At 36.3% G+C, this 17300-nt stretch overlaps 1 protein-coding gene across 1 annotated transcript in view; it reads left to right on the top strand.

Moving 5' to 3' along the window:
- The window catches only part of Ganc (glucosidase alpha, neutral C), a 68593-nt gene that overhangs the window by 7040 nt on the left and 44253 nt on the right, over positions 1-17300 (top strand). Inside the window, exons 4-7 of the mRNA XM_004623508.2 lie at positions 5103-5230; positions 11533-11715; positions 14060-14105; positions 16745-16811. Of these exons, the coding sequence (XP_004623565.1) occupies positions 5103-5230; positions 11533-11715; positions 14060-14105; positions 16745-16811 (424 nt within the window). The remainder of the gene's footprint in view (positions 1-5102; positions 5231-11532; positions 11716-14059; positions 14106-16744; positions 16812-17300) is intronic.

Below are 17300 nucleotides of genomic sequence, written 5' to 3'. Positions count from 1 at the left end.
AAATAAAATTAAAAAAAAAAAAAGAATCTTCATCTGTCCTTAGAGAGGTTTAGTATATTCAGTCTCCACAATGATCTACTTTCATGAAGACACATTGAAACAAAGTAAATGAAACAGAATTATTCTAAATATCAGCGAAGAGCCAAAATGAAAATTCTCAACATCACACAGTGCCAGTGCAGTTCTGATAGACTCCTATATACCCTTTCACATGACCATATGTCACTTTCTCTCCCTTTGGATCCCGACTGCATGAGAGACAATGCTGTTGCGATCAGGTGAAGCACCAAAGCCCCATAGATCTGGAGCTCTTCGGGGGGGAATAATTTACACTGTGGGAGGACCCACAGGATCTCAATGCAGGATGTAGTCTGACTCAGAAATTATCAGGAGTGTCAGCAACATAGCTCCCAAGATTGTGAAATTTCTGGACCCCCTTAGAACAAACTGTAAATTCAAATATTTCCATAGGACACAGTTTGTAATAGCTAAATCTTGGAAACAACCCATATACCCATCAACTAAAAGTGGATAAAGAAGATATGGGGAGTTTTATACAATGGGGTACTACTCTCTCGCAAAGAAGGATAAGCCTGAGCCATTTCTTACTAATTGGATGCACTTTGAGGCGATTCTCGTAAGTGAAATGAATCAGACACACTTGTGTAAATACTGTATTGTTTCCTAGTGCAAGAAACTGAAAGTATAAATAAGGACCAAGATATGTATTAGATATTGTGAAACAGGAAGAAAATGTTCATATGGAAAGGGGAACTAGGGAAGGGGAAAGAGAGGAAGGGACAGAAAAACAATGATGAGACAACAAAAATCATTATTGCCAAAGGAAAAGTAAGATCTGCCCACCAAGGAAGAGTTGATAGAATCATAATTTCCCTTCTTAATACCCATTTAAATACTCTATGGTTGTTCTGTTAACTCAGTTATAGTCTCTACCAGTTGTGATTCCCAGGTCTATATAAGTTGTTTCAGTATAATTATTATCTATCTTCTACTTGAATACTGTATTACTTATTCTTCTCTAGTTGCTGGGACAAATACCTAACTCTCAAGCTTAGGGAAGGAAAGGTTTATTTAGCTCACAATTACTGGCGATTTTATAGTTTAAAGCAGCCTGAATTACCTAGCAAGACCTCGAGACACAGCTGTCCTGCACTACAGGTCTGGAAGAGAGAGTGGGGCGCTGCCGCGTCTAAGATGATCTGCTCCGTACCTCCAAGAGAGACCACCATGCTTGGTGGGGTGGGTAGGGAGGCACAGGCTGTCAGTTTAACGGTTCACGCCTCTCTGGCCCCACCCCTCAAGCCCCGCCCTGGTCCTTTGGCCCTGCCCCTCTAGCAGGGGCTGCTCCTCAAGTGCAACCACCCCATGATTTACATAAGGCTTTGGGGGGACAACTAGATACAAACCATAACAAACACATAACCAAAACTATCTCTACCACTATAGTTTTTACAAAGCATCTCATATTTTTACTCATATGGCCTTATAAAAGCTAGACTTACAGAAATGACAAGCTGCCACATTTTAATTGTCTTTATGGAGTGTGAGAGCTAAGATAGGAAAAGGGATTTTTTTTTTTTTTTTTGTATTTTAGGGAAGGGTTTAAAGGGTGTTCAGGGTCTCACTACTCGTAGTGATCCGCCTGTTTATAGCCTCCCAAGAGCTGGGATTTACATTTGAGTGGAACTACTTCTACCAACTAAGAATTAATACTAAATTCTCAATTTTAGAAATCCAATTTCCGTAACTTACCTTCTTAATGTATTTTTTTATTGTCATTTCCAAGGATCACTAATTGGAGGAAAAGATTTGTCAATTTATTGTTCATAGATATCTAAACAATTCCATAGCAAATAAGGATAGGGATAAATAGAAACTCCTACTGTTTTACACAGGCTTTTTATCTATGTGAAGAGCAAGTTTAGAGGAAAGGGTGGGGCAGTGACTCTAAGTTAAGAAACCTCAAGGGAGTTTTTTTTTTTTTTAATTCAACCACAAAGCCCTGAGGTTTCTATGAGGGTACTTCAGAGCTCAGTACAGGAAAGGGATGGGGCTTAAAGATGGGACCACTGAGTCTCTCCCCACTGTCCTTATCCAAGTAACTCTACTTACTTTTTGCAATGTATTATTGAAATACATAGATGTATATATAGGAAGGTAGATAGGTAGGTAGGTAAGTAGGTAGGTAGATAGATAGATAGACAGATAGATAATTGTTTATATATTATTTATATATTATTTATTTTTTTTTTTAACTGGGGATTGAACTCAGAACCTTATGCTTTCCAGGCAGGCACTTAAGCCACTGAGCTATCCTCCCTGGCTCTGTTGTTGTTTGTTTTGAAATAGGGCCTTGCTATGTAGTCCAGACTATCCTTGAATTCACTATTGGGCCCAGGCTAGCCTGAAACTCATGACAATCCTCCTGCATTTGCCTTCTGAATGCCAGGATTATAGGTATGTGTCACCAGAGACTTAAGTCTGATGATATTTTTAAAAATTAAGCTAATAAAAAATATAGCATTGACTGCAATCACTAATTGGAGGAAAAGATTTGTCAATTTATTTGTTCATAGATATCCATAGCAAATAAGAATAGGGATAAAGAGAAACTCCCATTGGGGCACATACTTGTAATCCCAGCACTCAGGACGTTAAAGCAGGAGGAGCAAGATTCTGTCTCAGAAGGGAGAGAGAGAGAGAGGAGAGAGAGAGAGACAGAGACAGAGACAGAGACAGAGACAGAGACAGTTTGTTTTGTTTTGGGTGTTTTTTTTTTTTTTTTTTTTTCAGAACCAGGGATTGAAATCAAACCCTTGCACTTGCCAGGTCTTATTCTCCTGAGCCATCTCTCTGGCCCCCAAAATACAGTATTGACCAGATCATAGAACATGCATAAGATGTAAGGGAATTTTCTGCCTAGAGCAGTACCTATCGCACATGTATTATTTTTCTCTCATTAAGACAAAAGATGTTAATGTATGAGTTGTTTTTCCTAAACTATAACTTCAGTATTCAAGTTTAATTGCAGTATTGGCATTTGCTATAAATAAGTGAGTCTTGGGTTACAGTTTGGGCACTCATCTCTAAAAAGTTCACGGTGGGTACAGCTCAGCAGTAGAGCTTGTGCTTGGCATGCCCTGGATTCAGGCCCCAGCACCACAACCAAAGAGGAATGAATCTGGATACTGATCTTGCAAAGGCCAGTTTTTTAAAAAAATTAACAGAGCTTCAACTCTGATTTTTACATAAATCACTATGGTAAAAGCAGGATTATTGTTACCTCTTCTCATACAATTAAGATTTCTACATTGCAGCCTTAACAACAGAACAGACAAAGCTTTTTTTTTTAAAGGAAGATTTTACTAAAAATAGAATCTTGAGTGCACAGCTAGATACAGTTTGTTTATTGTCTGTAGGCAGAAAACCTGTGTGCCTTGTGCTTAGGTGTTATTGTCCATTTTTAACCTTACTAAAGTCTTAGTGCTCCATGAAGACCTACTTAAATCTTTCCTCCAGAGAGCTGTCCCAAACTTCTCACCTTGTACTCTTCAACTGTCTCCTTCGTCATTCTTCCCTTTGTAGTACATCTGTCCTTCTATCTTAGCACTTACCATAAAATGCTTTATATAAACTTTGCATCTGCTTTACCTCCTCTAAATTGCAGTTTTTCTAATTTAGTCATCACAATATTAAATGCCAAAATAATGTTGGCTTAATTGAATGTAAGAGAATAGAAATACATGTCTAACTAGGGAGATTAACTAACTCTGATAGAGTTCCAGCGTTATTTGTACTTGGACACATTTTCAAGTGTTAGAATTCTCGCTGCACTTAATTAAAATATGCAAAGAATTAAATATGTAAGTAATAATTACAGTATGATCACCCTATAACATAATCCTTAAAGTGTTGATAAAGCATCCACAGCCATAGTACTAGTTGGCTTATCACTCTGCATCTCATGTCACTGTCATATCCTCAAGAGGCAAACTTCCAGTAAGACCCCTTTTTTGTCATTTCTTGACATTTTCCATGCTTCTTATCTCTTGTTTCTACCACACTGTACCTACCCAGCTTAGCCTCCATTATAATAGACATAATAATATAGGACCCCAATTATAATCAAAACATGGATCACATTTTATAAAGAAGTTACAGTAGACTAGTGTGGCATGGCACATCAATTGAAAACCATAGTCTCTAATTCCTCTGATCTTGATGACTCATTTTGTAGCCTGGGTCCAGCCATTTCTGTGTTTTGTTTTTTGGTTTTTTGGGTTTTTTTTTTCGGAACCGGGGTTTGAACTCAGACCCTTGCACTTGCCGAAGCACTTATTCTACTGAGCCATCTCCCCAGGCCCTAGCCATTTCTGTTACACTGGAGTTCATTCATCTTGTTTTATGTTTTATTTTCCAAACTTACTCTCTTCTTGATTCTATGTTGTATGTATCATCCATCCATATTTAGAATTTTACCTAAATATCCAAGCCCCACCGAGAATGCTCTCTGGTCCTATTCCCAGTTACAAATCTTTTTGGTTTTAGAGTAGCAAGCTTCATTTCATCCTCCACCAGAGAACCCCGAAAGTCATTGCATTGTTCTTTTCTTTTCTGTAGCCTTCTATCCTAACTTTTTTATTCAGCTGGAATCTAGTTAGTCTAGTTTGAAAAACCTATTACTTTTAAATCATCTATATATGTATATATAGATATATATACATAGATATATAGATATAGATGTGTATATCCCAGTTTTCCAAAGCTAATTCCACCTTGTGCCTATTATCTAGTATACTAATTATTAACAGAAATCCCTTTCACTCTGTATATTCTGTCTTGAACAAGTATATGTTTATCCATAGAACCTATCCATGAAACACACGGAGGTATTTCATTTGCAATTAGAGCTATAGCTGATAAAGTACATACATAGATTGAGGGGCTTGTTGTTTTTATTATTGCCATTGTTCTCCAGTTTGCTTGGCTTATAATAATGGTAAAATTTTTGTAATTTGACAACTAAAACAAATTATTATTGGGGCACTCTGTTGAAGCTAATCTTACTTATCTGTTCCCAGCTTCCTCTCCTGGCTGAAGTTTATGGTATAGAGAGAAACATTCTCAGGCTTAAGATCAATGAAAAAACTCCACTGAAACCCAGGTATGAGGTTTCTGATGTCCTTATCAGCAAGCTGAACACTGTAAGGTAAGCCAAGGCGTGGATGTCTTAGATACACCCTTAGTATGTTCTTTTTCCATACCTCGAGTAGATTTTGTATGTGCCTCCTATTTTATACATTCAAATCCATAATCATTTTCAGCATTAGTATTTAATTATATGAGGATAAATATATCCATTTTGTATGTTACACATTCCAGTTTTTCTTCATCCACTATTTAACTCATCAGTATCTATTAATGGAGAAAGAGCTTTGAGACTTGACCTTCTCACAGTAAAAGCATCTTATTAGCCAGACTTTCAAAACAACTAGGCAGAAAATCTATTTCCTCAGATTAACAGCATGGCTCCAGGGACCTAATACACTCATCAAACTCTCATGCTTATAGCAATTTACAGTATATAGTTAGACTGGCTCACTTTTAATTAAGAGTATTCTCAGAAGACTAACATGTAATTTTACTTAGAGTCAGAGATAAATTAATAATCAATGTCTAAGTGAAAAAAAGATCATTAGGGACTAAAGCATTTTTAACTACCTATGAAATCTTTATCAGTTCTCCCTATACTTTCCAGTTAGACTTCAATTTAGTTTGGCCTATTCAGATTTTTCTCATTTCACTAAGGAAATAAAATTATGCAAGATACTTTAATATTAATTATTTCATTATAATAGTTTTATGCAGATCATTTCCCTTGAAAATATAATGAAAGTTCAAGAAATAAAAAGGACAAATGTATTCAGTAGATAGAACCATCATAAATTTAAAATATATCCATTTATTCATTGCTAACAATCTAAGAACAGGAATTTTTTTTTTCTTTCATTTATGTATTTTGTACAGAGTCTTACTACACAGCTCGGACGCCTAGTGATCCTCCTGTTTTCAGCCTTCCCAGTGCTGGGATTATAGGCATTCGCCCGGACTCAGTCCGGCCCAGCACACCCAGGGGTGGGACCAGAAGGGCATGCGGGACTGGGGATCGAAACCTAGTCTCTGTGCTTGCCAGAGTAGCTGCTTAGTCCACTGAGCTATCTCGCCAGCCTGGAAACAGCAATTTAAAAAGAGACTACTCTGAAAGCTTTGCAGTTTGACAAATGAGTCATTGCATATGTATAATCGTGTAATTATATTATTTTTTCTTATGCTGGGGGATTCACTTTGCTAGTAGATCTGTTAATAATTTCATATCTGTGTCTTTAAGTAAAAATTGCTCTATTTTTTCTGTGCCATATTTGCTTTTTTAGGGCCAGGATGATATTAGTGTTGTTTTATAAATGTGATCTATTAGTCTGTTTTTGTTCCATCCTCTTTCTAAAGGCTTTGGCTACTATGGTAACTCAAAAGCTAAAACTTCCTCCATTTCTTAGATTTCCTTATAGCTAGAGTTTCTAGTATAATTCTGTTTCCACCAATCATATGCTTTTACAGAAAATTTCAGCATCTGACTCCCTGTTTTCTTTGTATAGATCTGATGGCTGTAGGCTGGCTCTAAGCATATTAGTTAGGACCATAGTTTCCTGATCTTCATACTATAGCTAAAATAGCATGATTCTGGAGCCCTGTATTAGTTACAATGACCTCTGATTCTCCAATTTCTTGATTGTAGTCAAAAGAGAAGTTCTTTTTTATTGTTGTCTTTTGAAACAGTTTCACTCTGTAGTCCAGGCTGGGCTTTAATTCCTTATGTAGCCCAGGCAGACCTCAAATTCAAGCCAATCCTACTTGAGCCTCCCAAGTACTAGGATTACAGGAATGTATCACACGCCCAACTTAATACAAGTTCTGTTGTTCATACAGTTACTCAGTATTTTATTTTTATTTTTTTTCTTTGTTTGTGTTTCAGTTTTTTGAAATGTGTCATGCTATATATGTCAGGAACTTACTGTGTAGCCCAGGCCAGCTTCAAATTTGTGATTCTCTTGCTTCAGCCTCCTGAGTGCTGGGTTTACAGGAGTGTACCATCAAGCCCAGTTTAAGCAGTATTGTTCTAGGAATCATTACTGAATGTCTAGAATGAAATTAACTACTTCAATCCCTTCGATGATGTTGTAAGCAATTAATCCCTAATAATGAGGCATTTATTTTCTGTATAAAGTATCTAGAGTTCAGTGAGAAATTCAAGGTTGAAATTTACTCAGTTCAGACTAAAGCAGTTATTGCTGTTGGATTCAGAGCAAGATGCATGAACTAAAGATTTATAAAGCATTTTGTTGCTCCTTTTCAATCTGGAGGGAAATAATGATACCGCTATTATTGAACTCTGGATACTCTAATGCTTAGCAAAATATAAGTTTAAACTTATAACTTTAAATAAAGGAAGAAAAGGGGAAAGAAAATTTGTTAAAATGTTAAAATTGGTTTTCTTTGGGTGGAAAAATGTAATTTTTTTCCTACTTTTCAAAATTTTTCTAAGAAATTATATATTCTTTTATAATGGAGAAAATATAATAAATTGCATTACATTAGTTTATCTAATTTCTTCTATCATATTTGAAGGAAAAAAGAAAAAACAGCTTATTTCCTAATATGATAGATGGATGCTTGAGAACATTATAAAATTTATTTTAATAATGAGAGTAGACCAAATAGTAACACTTTCCTGGCATTTAAGCCTAATAAAAATGAGTAAAATAGGCACAATTATACCTTAGTGAAATATTTCAGCCAAAATTCATTTATTTTTATTTGTTATCTGGGTAATAACTGTCATTCTCCCCTAACTCCCACCATTAGTTGTACTTCAGTTTCCTTTCTGTCATTTTTACTTCTCTTTCTCCCCCAAGTCACTTTCTCTATTCAGATCTGACAACATTGTCATTCAAATACACTAAAATAAAGATGTGTTTTTCAAGATAAAAATAAACTATTCAGACTTGTTTCTGTTATTGACAGTTGAACCCTATTTGATATAATAGTTGGTATCAGAAGTGAGTATAAACAACAGACCTTTAAAAATAGAAATGTAGAATTGACCTGCTGATTTATTTAGATTTGAAGGCAACAAGGACCTAATTACCAGTAAAGGTTGCAGTATTAGTATCATGGGCAGAATTGTGTCTCCCCAAAAATTGAAAGGAGAAACTTCAAAATGAGTACCATAATTCAGAGCTAAGGACTTTAAAAAGGTAATTCAGAAGGTGGGTGTGGTGGAGCACATTGTAATACCAACACTCAGGAGGAAGCAGGAAGGTCATCATGAATTGAGGCCAGCCTGGGCTACATAGCTCAAGGGCAGCCTAAACTACATAGTGAGACCCTGTCTCAAAAGAATGAAAACAACAACAAAGAGGCAATTAAGTTAAAATGAGGTCAGTAGGGTGAGCCCTAACCCATTATGATGAGTATCCTTATAAAAAGAGATTAAATGTCCCACCCCCACCCCATACACACAGAGGACAGTCATGTGAGGACAGAATACAGCAGCCATCTGCAAGCCACAAAGACAGGCCTCCAAATAAACTATGACCTTATTTAAGCTACATAATGTAACAAAATAGATTTCTCCTGTTTAAACCGTGTAGTCTGTGATATTTTGTTATGGCAGTACTAGCAAGCTGACATAACTAATAATAAACCATGGGATTAAATGACCAAGTTACTTAACTACTACACATGGTCAACTAAAATAAAGTATCTTTTGGAACAGACTAAGTGGCAGGATCATAGCAAGTTATGATTGTCCTTTAGCATTCGAAATTTTGAAGTAAGAGGATGGGAGATATCCCTGTGGTATAAGTACCTGCCTGGCAAGTACAAAGTCCTGAATTTGATTCCCAGTACCACACACACACACACACACACACACACACACACACACAATCTGAAGTGGATTGACTGGTTTTAGCATCCCTAAAGAGTTTAACAGAAGAAAACAATATTCACAGGATTTAAAATTCTTAATTCAGGGCCAGCCAAATAGCTCAATGGATTAAAACCCAGAAGTTCCATTCCCAGGCCTGCCATGTCAGCCCTGCCCTAGAACACGCCAGAGAGGGCAAATGAGACTGGGCGTGGTGGTGAGCACCTGTAATCCCAGCTCTTGGGAGGCTGTAAACAGGTGGATTACGATGAGTCCGATCTAGTAGTGAGACCCTAAACACCCTGTAGGCCCTTACCTAAAATACAGAAATAAAATAAAATTCTTAATTCATGGCATTGTCAGAAAACTAATGAATTTCTGTGACTTTCCTGTAAGTCTCTCAGATCTCTTATAGCCACAGGGTCCTTGTAACTGACAATCAGATACACAATTTGGATACTGCAGGTGCCTAAATTAGACCATAAATTCAAATCATAGCCTCTTCAGGTCTTTGAATGTATGGGTTAACTGGAAAAAATTAAGATCTGTTAGAATTGAATGGCAACATTCAGGAATCTTTGGATGACTCTGAGTATATTAAACTCCAGTGAACTTCCCATTCCAGCAGCACTTCCTCCTGCTCTGCCTGATGGAAGTGATCCTGCCTTGCTTGAATACCCACCCTATGTTGACCTTATCTACAACAGACCATGCAGAGGGCTTTCAGTGTTCCTTCTTCCTCACCCTTACTATCCTTCAGTGCCTTTATACCCATTGTCAATCATACCACCTCTTGTACAGAGAACCTATTATAGCTAAACCCAGGAAGAAAAAAATTGCATGCAGGAAGAATTGTACGGTTTTATAATGGTAAACATGTGAGATACATGCAGAGAAATAGTTTTTGGAGGATTTCTAGGCCAGAAGGGAAGAATAATTTTAGATCAGGCAATTTATTGATACAGGCACATGTACTACAGAATACAGATTTGTTATGCTAGCTTGGGGAGCTAAAAGTGGCATACATTGTTTCCTTAGTTAACTACAAACTTAAATCAGCTATGGATTCTAACTGAAGTTAATATATATAGATTCCATAACACAGTGTAGAAGAAATGATCCATGGACTTAAAAAGATAAAGATGTGGAAGTAGATTTGTGACATATAGCCAGGTCACATAGTGCCGAGCCCTTTTGCAAGAGGATCCATAAGATACCCCTTGATTGAGAAATACATGGGTATTAGAACACTTGGAAAGCACTGTAGTGGGTATCTTTCTTTTGGGTTCTGACATAGTGAAGGAAATGATGGTGGTAAAGTGGGTTCTCTTATTTCAGTAAAGATAAGACCCTGGATAGCAGAACAAAGCTAGCAACATTTAGTTCAGAGACAAGAAAGACAATTTCATATTTATCATAGGGCCCACATGGCTCACAAAAGTGGTCTGATCTTCAGGACAGTTAACAATTTGTCCTGGGGTCCATTAGCCTAGAATGGTTAGACTAAGTTCTTAGTGAATGGAAGAATCCAAAGAATTCTGTCCAGATTTTATGAACAGTGAGACACAGCCCCTCAACCAACAGTAGGCAGAGTTAGTTACCAGGACCCAGGTATCTTGATTGAAGGGAAAGCCTAGAATCCATGGATAAGGACTAAATGGATAAAATAGTAACACAAACTTAATCAGGCATGATAGTACATACCTATAATCCCAGCTATCTGGAAGATCACAAGTTCAAGCCCAAGCTGAACAATTTCACAAGACCTGTCTCAGAATTTAAAATAGGAAAGGCTGGGGGCATAGCTCAGTCATAAGGTCCCTTAATATTAGGGCATCCTTAAACTAGCCGGGCGGGGTGTGGGGGGGAGGACATAAACCATTCCTCCCAAAAATCACTAGAGTCCTATGACTATTTATGAGGGTGATAGTACTCTAGACAAAGGAGATACATAGACCACTGAGGGATTTTGAGTGCTTTTTCTAAGCTTATCTCCTGAGGAGCCAAATCATCCTAACATCTGTGTCAAATTAGAGTCTGATGCCAGTCAGGCAATAAATAGTTAAGTAAAAACTGACCTATTTTTGTCTCCCTCTGAATCCAATCTATTTTATTTCCTCAGTTTCTGAATTTATTGGAATGAGAAAGAAAAACAGTGTTTAAATTCTATGTACCAGTATACTTAACTTTATAGACAGTTAATTATGATGACAGTTCAATTTTTTTAAGTGTATATGTGTTAGACCTTGTGCCAAGTGCTTTACAGACACAGTCTCACTCAATTCTCTCCAAAAACTTATTTTTTGTTTCTTTTATTATTTGTCCTTTACAGAGAAGGAAACAGACCTAGAAAGACTGATAACTTTGTTATCCTGGTAGACACGTTCAATCCAAACTTTCTAATGCCAAAGCTTATGCTCTGAATGATAGTTTTTTATTGCCCTATCTATTTAATTTGAATTGAAAACTAAGTAGAACCATGTAAAACTACAAATTTGTTTTTCTTTTCCTGCTTTGTTTTCTAGGCTGACTTCTTGCTCTGGGGATACAGGTAATCTGATACTGTCTGATGAAAAAGGAAATCTGAAGTGTGAAGTCACAGCAAACCCGTTCAAGATAGACTTGGTATCTGAAAAAGAGGTTGTAATGAGCATAAATTCCCTGGGACAGTTATACTTTGAGCACCTACAGAGCCCTCCCAAGCAAAGGTATTTTTACACATTACTTAACACATAAAAACCTGATTACAAATACCAGTTCCTAAGTACATAACAAATCATCACAGAAAGTCAGTTTTCCAGCCAGGCACAGTGATGCGCACCTGTAATTCCAGCACTAAAGAATGTTGAGGCAGGAGAATAGCAAATTTGAGTCCCATCAGTGCAACTTAGTAAGATTCTGTCTCAAAAAATGAATATATAAATAAATAAATAAGAAGGGCTGGGATGTAGCTTAGTGGTGGGCCACCCCTGTATTCCATCATATCACCAGTACTGTGGAAAACAAAAAGCTTTCACTTATTTACTGTGTTATTATTCTGAGAAAGTTCATCTTTTCATCTGTACAGATGAATATAGGCTTTATGACAAAAATGATTCCAAACTTTTGAGAATTTTACACTTTAGACACATTGTTCTGTCATAGTCTACCTTATACACACTTCTAAATAAGCACAGTTTTGACAAGTGTTATGTGAAGTAGCATGTCTTCAGAATGTCACTTTACTCCCTTAAAATATTATTAATAATCAAGATTTGAATAGTTAGAGTTTTTTGGGGCCATGCACTTGATCACAGTTGTTTGTTCCAGTTCACTTAATTAGAAAGTAATGATAAGGCGGGAGATTCTTCTTCCATTTTTTTATCAGTTACAGCTTTTATATTTTCCAGTTTACGGTTCTTATTTTATCATAATAGTAAACATATTATTTAGTGCATTTAACGTTCATTATTTTTACATAGTAACTTTTTGATATTTGGCTTAGTTTTATTTCAAAATATTAATATTAAAAGTGCCTTATTTTCTAAGGGGCCAGGGATGTAGCTCAGTGGTAGGATCCTTGCTAAGTCTATTACTTTTTTAAAAATTATAAAGCTTTAACAGATACAAGAGGGGCCGGGGAGATGGCTCAGTAGGATAAGCGCTTGACTGGCAAACGCAAGGATCTGAGTTCAATCCCCGGTTCTGTCAAAAAAAAAAAAAAAAAAAAAAAAACAGATACAAGAAAACTTTTATATGTATAAGGGAAATGTTAATGATATATAAGAATTAAAAACTCACATGCAAAATACAGAGCTTATCTGAATCGATATGCAAAAGAATACCCAAATTTTAATACAAACTACAGGTATTCATATATTAGCCTGGCATGACAGCGCACAACTGTAATCAAAGCACTCAGGAAGCTGAGGCAGGAGGATCACTGGGAATTTAAAGCCAGCCTCAGCTAAAGTGAGTTCTAGGCCAACCTGAACTGCATAGCAAAATCCTGTCTCAAAAAGGCAAAAAGAGCCAGACATATTGCTCAGCAGCATAAGCACCTGCCTGGCAAGCGCAAGGTCCTGAGTTCAATCTCTGGTACCACAAAATAAAAAAATTTTTAAAAAAGCAAAAAGTGTAAAAGAATTGCATATTGAGTGAGAAAAAGTGTGTCACAAAAGAATATTATAGTATAGTTTTATTTATATAAAAATGTAAAGGTAAAAACCAAATTATTTTCTTTGAAGATTCATGTATATGTGGAAATAAAACATCAGGAATTATTAACACTGAATTTCATAGAGCAATTACTTCTTCAGGAAAGACAGAGACAGGTGCATTTGAAGATAAGTACACAGACACTCCAAAGGAACAAGCTGTTCTGGTGGCTTAAACTTAATGGTGTATCAAAGTTGTTTATTGTTATTCTTTGAGCTCTTTGAATACACTGTCTACTCTTTTATCTACATGGTATGTTTAACACTGAAGATAAAATTAATGCATAGTGAATATGAATAAACAGTTTACAGAGGAATGGAAGTACCATTAAATACATAAAAAGGTAGTCTGCGTCATTACTGATCACAGAAATGAAAATGGAAATGCATTATTTTTTCTAAATTTTTAGAATGATAAGGACCCAAAAGGTTGACAAATCCAGTGTTGTTAAGAATGTGGGGAGACAAACTCTCAAATGCAGTTGTGGGCGGAAGAATAAAGACAATCTTTCTGGAAGACTGCATCATGTTATTGTGTATTAGAATGACACTGAGGGATGAGTGCCATTGTGTACTACCTTGTTTACTTACGTTTTGGTGAACTATTGTGAACAAGTGTTACATTTTTAATAAAAAATTGATAAATGTATTTTAATGGGTTAAGAAAATTCAAGAAATCAAGCTGTTGGCTTAAGTTCATATTAATGTTGTTTTATAAATTCATTTACTTTTCTAGTGATGTTATAAGTTAAAGGATATAATTGGTGAGATCCTAAAAGGTAGAAATTAAGATCTTTGTCATTGAACAAAATTCTGTCATTGCATTGAGTGAAACAATTTTATTTATGTTAAACAGAGCTACCAAAGAAAATGAGAAAAGTACATCAATTGACACTTCTCAGGTAATCAAGATTGAGCAGATTGTGGTCTTCATCACCATCATAATCGTACAATGTGTAATAAATTCTGTTCCTTGCACAGAAGGGTACTTGTTAAATGTATTACTATGTAGAAATGGAATCACCTTTCTCTTGCTCTCTTTGTCATCTTATTGATTCATTCACTGAGTTATTTATAACATCAGATTTATCCTGAGTGCCTGCTTTTTGCTAGGTGTTGCGTTAGGCAAAGATAATCAACCCTGACTGAAACAAATACCAAACCAGTCGTCATGGAACTTGTCCAATCTCTTGGGGAGAACAGACATTAAGTAAATACTTAGGAACAAAAGGAGTTGTTCAGAAAGGTGCAGTGAGAGTACAACAAGGGACTTAACTTAAGGTGAGCGTCTAGAAAAAAACTTTCCAAAGGAAGTAATCTTAAAGTTGAAACTGATGCACTCATATGCATTAGGCAGTAAAAATATTGTTTGTGGAAGGGTGGGAAACTATATACCAGAAGGAAGAAAGGGAAGAAGGGTTATAGGCTAGAGATGGGCAGGTGTTGTTCTGCAGTGTCATAATAACTACCTTATTCAACAGCCTCCTATGTGCCAGGTACTGTTCAAGCATTGGTAGTACATCATCAAATAAGTCTAAGTCCTCTGTTTTGTCATGGAGCTTACCTTATAAACCATGTTAATCTGTTTGAGCTCATCCCAAGAACAAATGAAAACTATAGAAAGGTTCTAAGCAGCAAAACTACATAGTCTTATCTCAGTATTGAAAAGATTTCTGGCTGAATTATAAAGAATGGAAACTAGAAATCTTGTCTTCCTCCATATAGCCCCATAAATCTTAAGAGAAGCCTGACAATAGCTATGGCTACCTGAAATGGTAAAATAGTAGTGCGATAAGGACTTCATCCATGCTAAGCAAGCACTGTACCCCTGAGCTACGTTCCCAGCCCTAAATGGTGCTTTTTATTAAGAACTGATCCATAGTGATGAGCATAAGAGAATTTTTTTTCCATTTCCAAATAAAGATAATAAATGCACAGCTTTATACAAAATTGTGATTAAAATCTCAAATCAGCTTTTGAGGAGATGCCTAATTAGATAGCTTATGCAGTGTTGTTGTTGCTGCTGTTATTTTATGGTACTGGGAATTGAACCCAGCACCTTCACACTGAGCTACATTCCCAGCCCTTTGGTTTTTTCTTATTTTGACACAATGTCTCACAGAGTTGTGTGAGACTAGAACTCATGATCTTCCTGCCTCAACCACTTAAGTTCTGGAATTACAGTGATTTTTGAGCCACAAACCCTTTGGAAGAATTTCATGAAAGCTCTGAATCATCTCTGTAGAAAAAAATTTAATTGCATGTTGTCTGAGGGAGATCACACTCAGCCCATTCATGGACCCAAAATAATAAGCAGTATGTTGAAGATTTCTATGTGATATTTTTAAAAGTGTATGCATACACTTTATAAAAGCTTTAATTATGAAAATAGAATCTTGAAGAGCTCATTTTAAAAATATGCAATTCACATGTACAAGTTTTTAAAACTTCATTTTACTAGGGAAAAGACTAGTAAGGCTGAAAAGTGTACAGCTCTGGATTACAAGGTTATGGATCTGAGCATTTACTGCCATCCCAGCCAACTTGACTTCTCAGACCAACACAGTGTATAGCCAACAGTCTAGCCAGTTAATTGAAGTAGGAAAAAAAAAGTGCCTATCTCAGGGGGGGAAAAAACCTGTTTAGAGTCTCTCAAAATAGATTGAAGTTATTTGGTTCTCAATGATTTGTGTCATAAATTTATAATAAAAGTACTTTTTATATATGTGAAGACTACTTTTTTCAAAGTGCTTTCAGAAAAAAAAATTGCTTTCAGATGATTTTAGTGATGTGTAAAGATATTCATGTCAAATGATACAGTAGTTCCTTAAAAAAATTAAACAATTAAAATCTAACCAGGGGGCCAGGGAGATGGCTCAGTAGAATAAACACTTCCCTGGCAAGCGCAAAGGCCTAAGTTCAATCCCTGGTTCTGCAAAAAAATAAATAAAAATAAATAAATCTAACCAGGTATGGTGGCACATGTCTATAATCCCAGCATTCAGGAGGCTGAGACAGGAAAATTGCCATGAGTTTAAGGCCAGCCTGAGCTACATAATGAGGGTAAGGCCAGCCTGAATTATAGAATGAGACCCTGTCACAAAGAAAAAAAATTTGAAAATCTGATCAGCAGTTGCACCTCTAGGTATATACCCAAAATGAAGGCATAGCGGCACTATTCACAGTGACTAGGGAGGGTCCTCTTGGGAAATATAGCAGTTCTAGAGATAGATTGGTGATAATTCCGTCACACAACAGAGTAACTATGCTTAATGCCTGTGAAGTATAGTCTTGAAAATGGTAAATTACATGTTATACATATTTTATCACAAAATTATATGGCAGCTGTAGTTCACATGGATGATTATTGACATACTAAAGATTTGATTTGTGAAATATACTGCCCTCATATAAGTTGGTCTTCTAAAACATGAACTCATTTTCTTTGTCTTATTTTTTAATAAACGAAATATGCCTTTGTGGTAACTCTATTCGTTGCACTTTATTAAGCTCAATTTGCGCCCCTTTTTTGTACCACCAGGAAGATCAAGAGGATGTAGGACTGTGGGAAGAGAAATTTGGAAATTTCATGGATGTCAAAGCTAATGGTAAATTAAAACTGGAGTAGTATTAAAACAGATCATTTCCAAAATGGCTAAATATCTCTAAGGCTTTTATACTTTGGCACCTAAAACAAGTAACTTTCATGAGATGAACAAAAATCTCAGAGCTGGGTTTCTTATCTTTCCATAATGCATCATGACAGAGAAGTGGTGATTCTATGTATTTGGTAGGTAGTGTGAGAAAAGTCTAGCCCCCCTGTAACTCATAGTCTCAGGAACAGCCCTGGGACAACATGCTATTTGCATTATCTAGTATATTAGATTGTTACAAACTCCACTATGTGTGTGTGTGTGTGTGTGTGTGTGTGTGTGTGTATTGAAAGAGACTGGGAATTGAACCCAGGACCTTCACATTGAGCTGTATCCCACCCTGAGTCCCCAGACCTTTTTTATTTTTTATGTTGAGATAGGGTCTCACTGTGTCATAAATTTGTCCAGGCTGACTCTTGCTTCAATCTCCCAGAGTGCTGGGAT

Source organism: Octodon degus, unplaced genomic scaffold, assembly GCF_000260255.1.
Source record: "Octodon degus isolate 3935 unplaced genomic scaffold, OctDeg1.0 scaffold00002, whole genome shotgun sequence".
NCBI classification, from domain to species: domain Eukaryota; kingdom Metazoa; phylum Chordata; class Mammalia; order Rodentia; family Octodontidae; genus Octodon; species Octodon degus.
This window is presented reverse-complemented; position numbering and strand designations above follow the sequence as displayed.